This window comes from Xiphias gladius, chromosome 9, assembly GCF_016859285.1.
Source record: "Xiphias gladius isolate SHS-SW01 ecotype Sanya breed wild chromosome 9, ASM1685928v1, whole genome shotgun sequence".
NCBI classification, from domain to species: Eukaryota; Metazoa; Chordata; class Actinopteri; order Istiophoriformes; family Xiphiidae; genus Xiphias; species Xiphias gladius.
In genome coordinates, this window is record NC_053408.1 from 1,685,343 (window position 1) to 1,700,585 (window position 15,243).

The 15,243-nt window shown below is 45.2% G+C and overlaps 1 protein-coding gene across 1 annotated transcript in view; it reads right to left on the bottom strand.

Annotated features, from left to right (window-relative positions):
• grid1b (glutamate receptor, ionotropic, delta 1b) overlaps positions 1-15,243 on the bottom strand; it is a 490,341-nt gene that overhangs the window by 161,904 nt on the left and 313,194 nt on the right. The window contains exon 4 of the mRNA XM_040135538.1: positions 3,322-3,527. Within this exon, the coding sequence (XP_039991472.1) occupies positions 3,322-3,527 (206 nt within the window). The remainder of the gene's footprint in view (positions 1-3,321; positions 3,528-15,243) is intronic.

Here is a 15,243-nt window from a genome sequence, read left to right on the forward strand (position 1 = left end):
AACTCTGGGGTTAATGAACATCCTGGAACGTTAGCAGGTCGAACAGCATTCACTGAAAATCTGTGATGGAGAGAAACAAGACTGATCGACTGACTGTTCGATCGACTGATTGACACACAATAACTCTGAACCAAGTCAGGAGCCGGGCTGGAAGAAAGAAAAGATGCAACCGAAAGTGACAGCGAGTTCTGGCAGGAGGATTCGCAGCTAGTGTGTTTTGTTATCAAGGCTGTTTGTATATATGTGTGTGTGTGTGTGTGTGTGTGATTGTGTGATTGTGTGTGTGTGTGTGAGAGAGAGAGAGCGAAAACTTGGCAAAGCTTTTAACATGTTGCCATGACTTTACTGAAGAGTGCAACTTTCATTCAGCTCAGTCTCACCCTCCTACACTGTCATGTCCTGGTGCTAATGAAGTGCGCGCACACACACACACACACACACACACACACACACACACACACACACACACACACACACACACACACACACACACACACACACACACACAGTAAAAACTAAAACTAAATGAAATTATTTCCGGAGGGGTTTGTCATCCATCTTAACAGAAAAACAAAACCAAAGCATTCACAGTTTATGCAGTGTACATACCATGAGACAATATGTCCGCCAAGGCGAATCAATCTACACGCCTCTGTCCAACTCTTTTATTAGACAATAGAAGGAGAAAGGACGTACTGATGTGAAATGTAATTACAACTCTGTGTGTAATGATGATTCGGCGTGTCCTCCCACCAGATCCGGATTATTGTCTGGATCTGCACCAGACTGTCCAAACTGAACGGTTTGAGGAGCAGGAACGGACTTTGAGTCATGCGGCGTGGCTTCGCGGTCACCAGACCTCGTCCCAGTGGAGACCATCTGGAGTGACGTGTTGGGCGGCTCTCTCTCCGCCGCCATCATCAGAACAGTATGAGGACGTGTCTTTGAGCAGAAATGTGCTCCGTCCTTCTACGAGGGAGCTGAAGCTGTTCTGGAGGCTCTAGGAGGAACAACACCTACTATCATTACCTGCCTCAACTAACTATCACTAACCAACTGGTGATCCCTTAACTTCCATCTAGCGCCATCATCAGGTCAGTTTTTCTTTTTGTAATTTGTCCAATACTTTGGTTTATGACCCAGTTGCTGCGAATGTAAGAAAATAGAGAAACAAAGTCGTGGCGTCACTTCCTCTTCCAGCCTCCGCTCCACCGGCTTCTGTAACTCAATACAACCAATCGGCATTCAGCGTTTCTTTCAAAAAAAAAGAAAAAAATCAGCTCTACTACAGCAGCTGCAGTAAGAAAGCGAAAGAACGGTCACTTTGGAAAATAACTGCAGCTCGTGGACTCACCTCCTCTGCCATGATGTTAAGCTCAAAAACCTCCGTGGCTTATGGGAAACCGTGTTTGTTACACGGTGTCAAAAACAGTGATTTTTCAAAACAAAGGAAAAAGGAAAAGCACCTGTCCTTTTCCTAACATATAAGCGTGGCGGTGCTTTAGCGCAGCCCTTCGGAGCTGCTAACACGGCTGGAGACTCTGGGTCGGGCCGTTACCTTCCTCTGATGACCGCTCCCTCCGAGCGGAGAAAAGCAGTGAGCTGGACAGAGAGAGAGAGGTTGACTGACATCTGGGGACATTCGTTGTCCGCTCCCAGATAAGACGCCTCCTGCTGCGCCGGTGGTGACTCACTTATTTCTCCCGTTCCTTCTCCCCCTCTCTCTCTCTATTCACGCGAACAGGAAGCCAGAGCGGCGACCCACCGCCGAGACAACCAGAAACAACAAAGACTGACGTCCTCCCTGTCATTACTGCTCTGACTGATGCGTGGCCTGTGTGTGTGTGTGTGGCCTTACGTTTGCACACCAACTCGTGACCTGTATAACTGAAAGAAAAACAAAAAGGGTGTGTAGAAATGTGTAATTAACAAACCTCTTGTGTTTTCAAGCTGAAAAAAAAAAAAAAGCATCTCCACACACAAGGTGAAATGAGACTAAATGCTATATATGTCCATCTGATTGACAGGCTGTAAACCGTTTATCTGACCATCCAGACTGCAAGTGCAGATTCAATCAGCCTTAATGAACGAGTTGTAAAGCAAATGGAGGACTTGAGAAAAAGGAAAAAAACCTGCAAATTAAATTAGACATGTAGAGTGTAGCTGTGGGCAGAAATATCTGATATCTGATAACAGCTGTGTGGCGGCAGGTTTTCTAACCATGAGGAAAATAAAACTCAGTTATTCTGTGCCACGGCAACGCAGCTTGACTGGCAGTCCGACTGTGTGTGTGTGTGTGTGTGTGTGTGCGTGCGTGTGTGTTAGAGGGAGAAAGAGATTTCCCGTCATCGACAACAGCAGCGGAAAAAAAGGTTTGGACATAAAAAAGCGTGTGAGCGCTTTATGATTTATTTGACTGTTCTGCAGAAGGGCGTGTGTCAGTCTCCGCCCCTACAGGGCGACCTCTGACCTCTCATGAAACACACACACACACACACACACACACACACACACACACACACTGAGGTTGCAGTAACAGACCATGTGAAGATGTAACGAGACACACACACGCTCTATTCAAACATCATAATAATCACATTCTGTTTTTCATCTTGAGAAAAAAACAAATCTAACTTAAATCACAAAGGTGCATTTAATAATTATTCACTGTCTTTCTGTACAAAATGAGTAATCGATGCACAGGGGCCCCGAAGTGTTGCCGCTCACTTTCAGACATCTGTTTTCTTTTGGTTGTGGATGTTGTAATATCCCAGGCACCGTGAACTACCCCGTTTGCAATACTTCCCCAAAACCCGAGCGGTTTAGGGGACAATGCTTCGAACCGCAGCATTTTCCGTACGGAAGCACTGTTTGTGGGCTTTTTGTCCGACACGTAAGCCGCCTATGACGTGCAGGAGGGAACATTACCCACATCATTGCTCATATATATCCTTTATACCTACATACAGTTATATAGGATACTGCATAATTGCATACACATATTTCTGTAGCCTCGTATTAATGCATTAATCTGTACATTACAATGATTAATAACAAAAAACTGACTTTTTTCTAAAATCAGTAAAAATCAGCAGCTGTCAAAGTTGTACACCTCTGAATTAGGTCCCCCTCTGTTTAACTCACACACACACTCTCTCACACACACACACAATCACACGCACACCTAAGTCTAACAAATGATCCCCGATCCAGTTTGTGTTCAGCACTGAGAGCCGGGACATTGGCCTTCGTCCCCAGACAGGCTCATCTACCCACTGCGCACACATGCGGGCCCACGTCTGTGCTTAGCATTGGACTGACCTGCTGGATGAATGTGTGCGCCCCATGAGGGCTGAGCAGCAGGATGGCTCTGCGTAGCGTGTCTCTGTAGCGGTTGAGCTCCTCGGTCCTCATCGTGGTGAAGAGGTTGGTGAAGACTTTACTGATGTTCCTGTCCACCCTCTGCAACGCGACATCCACGCCCTGGCGGGACGTCTGATCCAAAAAACCCTGCAGTCCGCGGATGTCTGGGGAACAGGAAAAGAAAAGAGGGCTAAGATCTTTGCAAAGTTGCTACCAACTGCAGAGACGTGTGAATATTCTGGAAATCTGAATATAGAGGCCAGAGAGAAGGCAAGTCCGCAGAGACACCAGGATCTGATACGATGTCTGGCTTGAATCGGTAAATACAGGTTGCGACAGAAAAACACTCTCTGGGTTCAACTACAACAAATGCAGTTTTTGAGTTGATCGTCACTGGTCAGTGACACCATCTTGTTACATCTTGTAAGACCAGTGAGGAAACGGGTTTACTTTAGAAAAAGTAATGTCTTGACATATTTGACTTCCACACAGTTCCTAGGAGACCGCGGCCTGTTAATTTGATACTAAAGGGATGGGGGTTCCGAGGCAGGTAGGACGACAAGGCAACTTTGGCCTCCAGTCGAGGTCGAATGTTACTACCCACTGAAACCTTCTGCATGTTAGGATCCACAGCCAGATCACTGCTAGCTCCTCTCTGCCACCATGACGCTGAATTATCAGAAAAAGCTTTTGACCTGAAAGTTCAAATCCAAGGAGCGTAGCGAGATGTGCGACACCGAACTCGCTGTAGACTGGACACAAAAATGTTCCCTTCATAGTTGAAGGTTAAGAAGCGACTTTGTATCTTTTTTTAGAGTTGGTCATTGGCTGCCCAAGGCATGTTGGTGACCAATCGAAACGCAACAAAGGGAAACATTTGAGTCTGTGAAGAGTTCTTCTGCTAAACTGACCCACATAGTCGTCTCCATTTCAAAGCAGCTTCTACGGCGCTGCCACGATACTCTGACTCTGCCAGTAACCAAACATGTCCTCCACTGAACTGACAGACAAGCCTGTCCATACCCACATCGCTTTCAACGAAACGGAAAACACTAACCTGGATCAAAACATCTGTTCCACGGCTCTACTGCTATTGGCCTAATTTTGGACCTGAGCAGACTGAAGGAGTTCACTGGATGACAGGAGACCCTGCACTCGAGAAAAATGACAACGCTGGTTATTTGTCCGAGCAGCTGAAAACGGTCTTTGGTTATGTTGCGCATCAGGCTCGCAAAATTCGTAACTTTGGCACAAAACGCGTAACTCTGTCTTTTCCTAACCTTGACCAAATCCTTTCGGTCGCCTGAAACCAAGACATCTTAACCTTTGGGCAGTAGCATAGGAAAATGCTCATATGAGTCCTTTTTGGAAGGACCAACTCGGACTTGTCGGATAAGAGGGATCCATGGGTAAATTCATTCACTTCCTCATTGTGTTTATACCAAGAGAACGATACTCTTGTAGCTGTGTACCACTTTTTCGAGGTCTGTCTTGTCCTTAGTGCTTGCATGTCCATAACAAATGAGTGTGTAAAAGGAAAAGCCTTTTGTTACAGAGGTTCAAACAATAGATCGGATTTCAGACTGAGAGAAAACTTCATCTGTTGAAGGAAAGAGAAGAATATGATATAATATATTAACAATAAGATTCGTGTTGAGTTCCCATATAGGACCTGCTCTACTTCCTGTTGACTATTTATTCACCGGACTCCTTTTTGTTTTTCTTTTACATTAGGTTGATTTGATCAGGAGTTATTTTAACACCCTAGAGTGGAATTGGTTTTCCATTCACTGGAAAGGAAAACCACGACTTCCTGCAACTTGGGTTTTGGTTTTGTAATTCTGAACATCTTTCACTTCACTTATGACAACACTGTACTCACCATCCAGTCTGACTGGACCTCCAGTTTCTTGCCCTGTTTGACACAATTTAAGAATGTGGCTGTGTTTTGAGATCTCAGCGATAACTCCAGTTAAAATAACGTTATCAAAGCAACAGAGCCAGTGGGAAAACCTCTACAAACAAAACACAAGTTGCAACAAACCATAGTTTACTTTAATACCACTCTTGTAAAGACCTCAAGGTGTGTGTGGGACATGTTATGTTCTAAAATAAATAAAAATAAGAATAAGTAAATAAAACCAAAAACAAAGAACCAAACAAAACGAAGCTACTCCTCAGTCACTGAGACGCTGACCTGATTACTTGAGGTGACCTGATGCAAACCCTCAAAGCTCCTTGCCGATGGTTGGGTGTGCTGCGGGCACATATCCGCGAGCCACAGAAATAACCACACAGCGAGGCGAACGCAACCCTTCGGACAGGGAAATCAGAGCTGGGATGCCAGCTTTTGCGGAGGCCGCCGTCCACACTGACCTGTCCTCAGCCAAGCGGACTGAGACCATCGTTTCTGTTCCCGCGCCATCTTTGGCTGTTCCCCGAAACAGACAGGATCTATCCGTCTGAGGACGGCGTTTAGATTTCTCACAGACTCGTCTCCGAGCCGCCGGAGAAGTGTCTTTTTCTGACATTCAGATGAAGCAGCTGTGTTGCTTTGTGCTCTGTTATAGCTGGTGACAGGTTGTTTGGCCTGAACATCTCTTCCTTTTTTCCTCCTCCCCCCTTCCATCCTTCTCTGTCTATTAGCACTGACAGCTGGCTTGTACCGAGTCCTGACTGACTCCAACTGCCACTCCTACACTCCTTCCTCACCCCCGCTGTTTCATTTCGTCATCCCTCTCTTTCCACTTTTTCCCGTTCACTTTTTCCCCACGTCATTGTTTTTGTTCTCCATTACATTTTCAGGCTACCCAGCCATCTGTCAGTCATACTTATCCTCCCACATCTCAAGTTAAGTTTTAGAGGAAAGAAAATCCGCTCTAGCGGAACAGTCGGGTAACAAGACGATGCAATCTGAAATTCAGAGGTCTGTGATTCACTGATTTCAAAGGCACCAGCTGAGGTAAAACTTTCTGGGAGGCATTAGCAGCTGTCCATCTATCAACCTACCAGACTTAATCTCCTGTTCCCGGAAAAAGTGAGCTACAGATGGAGCCACAGGTTGAACACTGTTTTATGATATTATAAAGAGTACAGTCTAGACCTGCTCTGCATGAGAAGTGCCCTGAGATAACATCAAATCTGCCGTGATTTGGTGCTTTATAAATAAAAAAAAAGAAGACTCGACTTGACTTGCGAGGCACCATTTTATACACCAATGAGCCACGACATTGAAAGCGGTAACTGGTTTTAATGCCGTGGCTGTTCGGTGCAAGTATCTAAAATGGTGACACACTTTTAAAAATTCTCTTCAGAGATTTGTGACTGAATGCGAAGCCCTCAGGCACCATTGCACCTTGTTTTCCTCAGTGTTAGTTCTGTCTTTGTTGTAGAACTCATTGCTTTCATTTCCTGACTGAATGACTTTGAACATATCATCTCTTATCTCTGCTCTACTCGTACCAAATATAATAAAGTACCTGTAATGTATCATTATTATTAGCAGCGTTAGTAATAAATAAGGCGTCGCTGCGCCACTGTTTGTTCCATCACATGAAAATTAGCATCCATCTACGATCTACTGCTATCTACTGTTCTCATTTCCCTCCATCCTGCTCTAAGTGTTTCTTTCATCACTCCTCTCCAGGAATCTGCTGGAAAAAAATAATCCCTCCTTTCCTCGAGCTCGAGCACTGGAACAACACAAAGTGGAAAGGACTTGAAAGCGCTTTGCCGAGCTCCTCGCCAGCCACTAATTCTCATCCCGTTCTCCAGAGCCACTTTGAGCAAGGCGCTGCGGGAAACGTGCGCCTCTCTCAGCGGAAAAGCTAGCGCTTATCTCCGTCCATCAGAGTCAAACCAATCTCCTCTGCGGTCGCTTGAAATTGGCAGGTAGACCACTGGCCGCAGAAAATGTCTCAGATTTAATTTAGATTCACACAACATGGAAATATGCGTGGTGCAAATATTCATAGGCCAGCTTGCCTGTGATTCCTAATATCTGCACTGTGTGGCTGTGCAGCAAATGTGCCTGATATTTGCCAATACTGTAATATGTTAATGCAAATGTGAATATGTATGTTCATTATGCGCAGTTAATCTGTTAAAGTCCGTATTCTTCCAGCTGAGCCTGACAAACATGTGCCGTATGCACCATCCTCACACTATAGACCATACCAGTGCTTTAGCAAACTTTAGCCCATTTAAGAAAAGAAAGAAAAGGAAACTGCTCGGTGTTTTCCAAAGCAAACCATAGTTTTATGTTTTTTTATTTTTTTTATTGTGATTTATTCATTTTTTTGTTCCTACCCTCGGGGCAACCACTGGTTTCAGTTTTTTCCACTATGCTGTAAAATTCGACAGGCAAACATTTGAAAATGGTATTTTTTTATTTTGTAATCTTTTTTGATATTTATTACTATTATTGTTTTTTTTTCCATGCAAGATGTTCAGGAGCATCAAGGTACACCAACAAATTGGCAAAGTATGAACAAAAAAATTGCGGCGCATTTCACAGGCAAACTTTCTCTGCTCTGACAGATTCAGGGTCTTGGGTTTTCGTGGGGCAGGACAGTGTTGAGCAACCACGTTGCATTTTTTTTAGCTCTCCTCGCTTCTGCGGCGCAAATCAAATGCCCCAAATATGAGAATCAAACACTGACTGTGACTGGAGACTCCCCTGAATTTGATTGAGAAGAACTCAACCATATCAAAACTCCGATTTTTAGAGTGAGAAGAACTTTATATATATGGGTTGTTTTTTTTTTGTGAAATTCAAATTAAATTGTAGTTGTAAAGTCAGAACAAAAGTAATTAAAACTCTAAAAGTCTATAAAATCAGCTTCAACTGCGAGAACACTGACGATGTAAGAAATAAATACACGCACATCGAGGTTGCTGAAGGTCAAGTTACATCAAGCCAATTAAAATTCCTCTTGTTTTCGTAACTTCGTCTGACACTGGCAGTGCTTTTGTTTGAGTATTGTGCTTCTCCTCTCAACGTCAAATGATTGGCCTTTGTAAGATCTCAATATTAACTTCAAAATATGTTCAGCACATTAGGCCGGGGGGATTTCCCGCCCTCTGTCCAGTGCATGCTGGCGTAAGCTAATGAGATAATAATGAGGCAGCTTGTTGGTGACATGGTTCGAAGCTGAGCTGTTTTTCCTTGGACTACTGTGACGCAGCATCTAGGCTACAGTGTCCTTTGACCTTGGACCTGTTCAGTTAGCGGAGAGTCCAAAGAGAGTCGCAGTCCATTTGTGTTCTACGGTCAACGGTGAGTTCGATCACGCCCGAGTTCGTGTCTTCTGTGGTGATCACTGCGTCGGACCGGGCAGCCGGAGAGTCGTGAATTCTTCCTACGAGACCTGGCAGACTGCACACTTTACCCCGACCAATGCCGTTTTTTCACCATCATGGGCCTGATATTGTCTGGTCAGAAATATCTCAGCAGCTATCGGATGGATTGTCACGGCATTTTGCACAGATATCCACGGTGCCCGCAGAGCTGCTAGATAGTTACACTGGACAGCGAGTGTCTAGTGGAGGGAATTTCTCTCGTTATTCCTGCCAGTAATGTGGTAAAACGGAGCACACTTTTCAAATCCGCTTGTATTTAGAACTGCATCAACACAAAAAAATCATGTAACTTTGACAGCAGTAAAAGGAGGCATGGTATTAGGTGCACTGGATTAAACACTTAAACATCTATTACACAGAAAAAGATCCAGAGGCTGTCAGATCACTGTCCCGCCTCTGAAACCAGAGCAGCTCCGGGCCTGCGCTTTCAAGCTTTACCTGCTTGCGATCTGGAGGCTCACAGAAAGAGACATTTTCCTTCTGTTGCACTTACTGTAAGTCACCCTGAATAAACCTCTCCGCTGAATGTTGAAACTCTGACTCGGAGTGGAAGCCAGGTTGCACCCTCCAGGTGTCTTTTCTTGCTCTCGGCTTTTGAATCCTTTTCTGATCTGGAGCGTCAGTTTGGTTACCATTCGCGAATTTAAAAAAATATATAAAACAATGAATTAAAAAGAGCTGAGAGGGACACGGCTTTGCAGGAGACTCAGGCCATAAATACCGTTGAAAGCTCAGTGAAATGTCAGTCACACGAATACGTCGATTCAAAGCATCCTTATCTACATTTCACTCCAAATCGAAGGCCAGTTGAAGGATTACAGGATGAAGAAAGAGGATAAAAGAGAACTTGGGGAACAGACTGACAGTTCTTTCGTTTTCTTTAGTTATTACTGCTCACTGGCCCAAACACTGGATGGAACCTTCGCCCACGAAATCAAGTCCTGTGAAAAAGTAAAAATGTTCTTCCAGCTCTCAGTCGTTAATGTTATCAAAGATGGCTCAGTTTAAACTCAAATTTCATCTTTTCTTCTGTTTAGACCTATTTTTCGTTACGACATATTATTATGGAGTGGAAGTTTAAAACCTCTCGGTCTTTAAAGGGGATTTATTTTTCTGCAATACTGAGGTAGGTGAAGTTTTGCTCAGTTTTTAGCTTTAAATCTAAGTCTCTGTTCTGTCTGCCGTTTTATCTGTTACCTCTACATTATTTGAAACACAGTATGAAAAACAGGGAGAACAAGTCAAAGTGGTGCAGTGAACAAATTGTAGTCTGCCAGAATCACTAACACAAAATTATCCAAAGCGAAACCTACACAAACACAAACTTTTTCAGTTTTAATGAGACACACTGCCTGGGTGGACTCCGGACCCACAGGCTGAGCAGGTCCAGGTCAGGAAAACTTAATGACTAATTGCAGGTAGTCGGTGGGTAGGAGAAGATAAAATAATGATACGTTAACGGCCACGTTAGCTCATTTTCCATATTTCCCCCCTGGCGTACAGCACAGACATTTCTCTTGAGGTCGTCAGTCCAACCTCCATCAACTGTTACCAAACACGGGAGAAAAGAGTGGAAGTGGAAAAAGAAAAAAAAAGAAATATGTCAAATCAAGATACTGGGTGAACAGGAAGTTATACTATCATACATTATATAGTTATAGTAAGGAAACAGGAAGAATAGGGAGGCGTTGGGGACAGCAAAGAACAGCCGCAGAGACGAGCAGGTTCAGCTCATTACTTTTGTCATTCTTGGACATGTTCCTCCCCCCGTATCGATTGTTTCCTTTCCCAGCTCTCCTTCCTTCACTTCTTCTGCTGCCCTCATTGGCTCACTGTATGTCATCATAAGGCTCTGACACCAGGACAAAAGACCACACACACACACACACACACACACACACACACACACACACACACACACACTCACAAAACCCTGGTGTGTGGAACCCTTCAGCCCTCAACAGCCCTTTTGGACAAAATGTCCAAGCTCACAATTTTACAAATGTCTTCTAATTCCAAAAAAAAAGAAAAAAAGGTCTCACTCTCTCAAAATGGAACAAGAGTTTTAGTTTATATTTGTTTACAATTTGTCAAACTGACTCTATTTTAAAAGTGTGCCCAGTTAGCTCCCGTTGGGAGTGTAGCCATGGATGTTCTCTTTTAAAGAAGTGGTAGTTTTGATGCATCGCACACTCGGGGCTTTAAAATAGCTTCACTGCCTCCTTGAGCTGTGCGTAACCACTGCTGCTGCCAAACTACAACGCCCAACTTTCCGCCGTTATCCGAACAATGGGCTGCACCTCCGTCACCTCATGCGGTATCTCTGCCTCAAGTCTCTCCCGCCAAATCTGAAGCTGCTGGAGCTCAACCTACTTCACCGAAACGGCTGAAAACAGGCTTTTTGGAGAAAATCCACCCCGTGTCATCTGAACCGTTTGTGCTCAGTTTCTTAGGGAGCATCATTCCTCAGCCATAGCAGTTGTGGTTCTTCATCTTTTTTTGGTTCAACGCTCGAAGCAAGGCCCCCCCCCGGTGCGTCTCAACAAGGCCGTGCACGTAAATATTGAATAGTGACACCCGACAGCGACCGGCTTCCTTTTCCACGGGTATGGATTAATTACAGGAGGAAGCCTGCAGGCTGCGAGTATTCATTAGTTCCCAAGACAAAAGTTCTAATTAAAAAACAGACATGATAAAAGTCCGGTCTGATAGAGACTTCACTTCGCAGAGCATTTCACGACACCACCGGTCCCAGCAGGAGACGGTCGTAATGTAAAACTTTCTCTCGTACTCCAAAACTGCAGGATGCAGCTGTGTAACCACCTGAATGCTGCTGCAGGGAGGCAGAGTTTCTAATTAAGCTGACATTTTCCCTCCCTTCCACCTCAGAACCGCCTTTGTCTCCATTAGGACGCAGACTTCTCGGTGAAAAAGACAAAGTGGTGATTGCAGCTAGTGGTCCGGCAATTCGGTTTGTTTTTGTGTAAAAGCCGTGAATTCCAGAGCTCCGACCACCACTGTGTGTGAGCGGTTAAAACACGGCTGATCAGGACCTAAACCACCACAATCTGGATTTCCTCAAGTGGATTTGAACATTTTTACTGAAGCGGACGGGAATTTTCTGAAGGATAAAACTGGGAATTTACTGTTTGAATCATCGTCAATTTGCAACAGTGGACAAAGCTAATGTAGGAAATGTACCGTGTTCATTTCACCCACTGCAGCAACAAAACTAACTTCTACTATTATGCAACCAAAGATGTAACTTGATATGTAAGAGTGTATCACTTTAAAAACACAATAGCTCTTTTGGATTGTGATTTCTGGACCAGTTACCGGACCAGTACGACCACTGACACTAATGGAAACTCTGGTAATTATCTATCAAAGCCAAACCACGGACGCTCTGCGGAGACATTTTTTCTCACTGCGCTGTGACGTTCATTAGCCCTGTCCTCCGTCAGTGCGCCCCTCACCGGGGGAGCGTTACCTGAAGCAGAGCCCGACGAATCTGACGGGTCAGAGAAACCAGCGTAACACCGGCGGCCGGCTGAGGCGTGGTGTGAAAGAGCCTAAAACCGGCTCTCTTGATAATACTTCCCTTATCGAAGGAAATACTTGACAAGGGATTCGCTGGCGGCAGAGCTTAAGGAATCCCGGTACTTTACCATCTCGGAACCGGGGCCGAAGTGGAACCAGATTCCGGATCCCATCCCCACTTTTACTTGAAGAGTAACAATGAGAAAAAACACAGTTGATTATATTCAAAGCAGAAAGAACCTGATTAAAGTCCGCTAGAAAACACCATGTTTCCACTTGTTTCACAATCCATTTATTTAAGTTTGAATTTTTTTTCCCTGCGCAGAAGACTCTGGACTTGAGGGAATCCCTCCCCGCAATTTAATTGAAAGCAGCATGTCTAAACTTCTTTCAGCTGTCCTCTGGAGTGTGGAAATGCCTTGATGTGTGTTCTGTACTACTGTGTTTGCTGTTACGCATTCTTTTGAGCATATAGAGGAGCCGTGAACACTAATGAAGCAGATTCCCCGAACCGTGATACAGAAATCTAATGCAAAAAAAGAAAAGAAAAAGTCTGTGATGTAGTGGGAGGCGTTTCCCTGACAGCTCAGTTCATTTATCACAAGACGGCTGGAAAAAGGACATTTTAATTACCCACACACATCCTGAAGAGACCGAGAGGAAGAACGGTGAAATTAGGGAGGGAGACGCAAACCGGGGAAGAGGGAAAGAGATGCGGAAAGAGAGAGAGAGACAAAGGGAGAGCGAGAGAGGAGGAAGAGAAGGAGAAAGAAACGGAGAGAGAGATGACGGACTGTGTTTGTGAGAAGGAATAATTGAGCCTTTTCATCCACATCGCCAGTGACAGGTGTGACATTTAGCTTTGGAACACACACTCTTCCTGCTGCACACCTGTGTGTGTGTGTGTGTGTGTGTGTGTGTGGACGAGTGCTTTCTCTCTCTATTGAATATCCATAAAACACACACCTGCTCTAACCTTTTACAGTCTGGTAACTAATGGGCAGGAAACAAAGGTGGAGGAAAGCACCGGGACAAACACACACACACACACACATCGGTGTTTACCATACCAATGAGAACCTGATTTGACCCAAAAGCTGCATCTGTAAAGACTTTTACCGACAAATCAGACACAGTCTCCATCGAGCGGCAAACTTCACCACACACAGAGCAGGAACATTAACACAGTCGTGTCATATGACTTGATTTCTGAGCAGTTAAGCCCCTCAGGGGGCCCAATATTCAATTAGCTCTGTGTGGTTCTGAGCAGTGTGAAGCCCGGTCACCGTGTGAAGTTCTCTATCACGGCCTCAAGCCAAATTCTGGGTCTGAAGCAGATCTGTAAGCGCAGCCTGTTGGTCGGGATCACAGAATCTTTGGCTTTCACCCCTGACTTTAAAAGCTGCTCTCTGCCGTTTGGTTTTCTCTCTCTCTCTTTGTCAGACCAAAACAAAATTCATCACCGCGGACGCGGTCAGTTACATCCCGGCGCCATGCGAGGGAGGGAAAACGTTGGAGCTGCAACCAACAATTATTTCCATCGAAAATTATTCTGCCAATTATTGGTATATAACGTGTCAGAGAACAGTGAAACGGTCCACGTCACGTTTCGTCATATCCCTTGGTTTTGTTCAACTTTACAATGACATGAAATGAAGAAAAGCAGCAAGTCCTCACACTGGAGAAGCAGAAACCAAAGACTGTTTCTTTCAACGAGTCTTTGTTCTCACCCTGTTCTCAGAGCTGCTTTCTGTCCCTGTCTGCCCACCGAGTGGAGAGGTTGCTGCCAAAAGGCGACGCTACTCTCTATGCTTTTGCTGCTTATTAACACAATTCCTCTTGAAGGGAAGAGCATTTTCTTCATGATAACAGAAAGAGATCACACAGGCTGAAGGGACGGCAGCCTCCTCCATCTCTGTACGGCTCTTCAGCCTCTCAGCATCTCAGCAGGTCTGATACTAACAAGGCCGATGTGCAATTTAACTGCCGGGACTCTCCTCCCGATCAGAGTACGATGGTGACGCATGGGGCATATTAAATGCAAACGCAGGGCTCCCTAATGCCCCTCGCTGCGCCGCTCCCACTCCCCGGCAGGCCCGCCAAGGTGCTATGGAAATGAAGCCAATCAAAGGTCTGTGAGCGACTTCACGGCCGCCATCAAAAACCCATCAAACATCATCTGAGGCGCAAGGGACGTGAGCATAAATAAAAAAACATCAGCCTCCCTCATTTTTTTCAGGCTCCCATCATCTGTGTTTTAGAGCTTTTATTATTAATATTATTTTTCTTTTATTAAAGGCTTTGGTTGCTCCTCATGATGTATGCTGATAGCGGCTGTCAGCTCGGCTGTGTCACCACAGCTGGATACTATTTCTCAGTACGACCACAGGCAGAGGGAGGGCAAAGCCATCTGAATTAAATCGACACGCTACATTATTCATGCAAAACAGTTTACCACACTTTTACACTGGCTTTAATCTTTCTGACATAAATGCAAGGCAAACACTGCTGATGAAATGGGCAGGGAATGAGGTCCCCCACCTCCACGGCGGACTGGACTGGAAAATGCTGCAGAGGCGGTCTGCAGGAGGGGACCGAGCAGACTCTGCTTCTTCTGATGGGGCCCGCAGCATCAGAGCCAGTGACACCAACAAACTGGTCAGGACGGCTGGCTCCGTGCCGGGGACGTCTCCGGGGCCTTGGAGTTGGACGTGGAAAAGGGGGTCGCTGCGCAAACCGTTGAGCATAATGGAGAAAATCTCGCATCCCCTCTGCCACCTGCTGGTGAAACAGTGGAGCGCCTCCAGTAGGAGACTGCCTCAGCTCTGCTGTGACAGGAAGTCTCTCTGTACAGTGGTTCTACTCTGACACGACACTTTTTCCTTGTGAAGGACTGACTGCTTTGTCCACGTTTCGCATCACAACTGTCGTATGGATCAGATTCATCGGATCTTTCGAGGTTTGGTCCACATGCAGGCA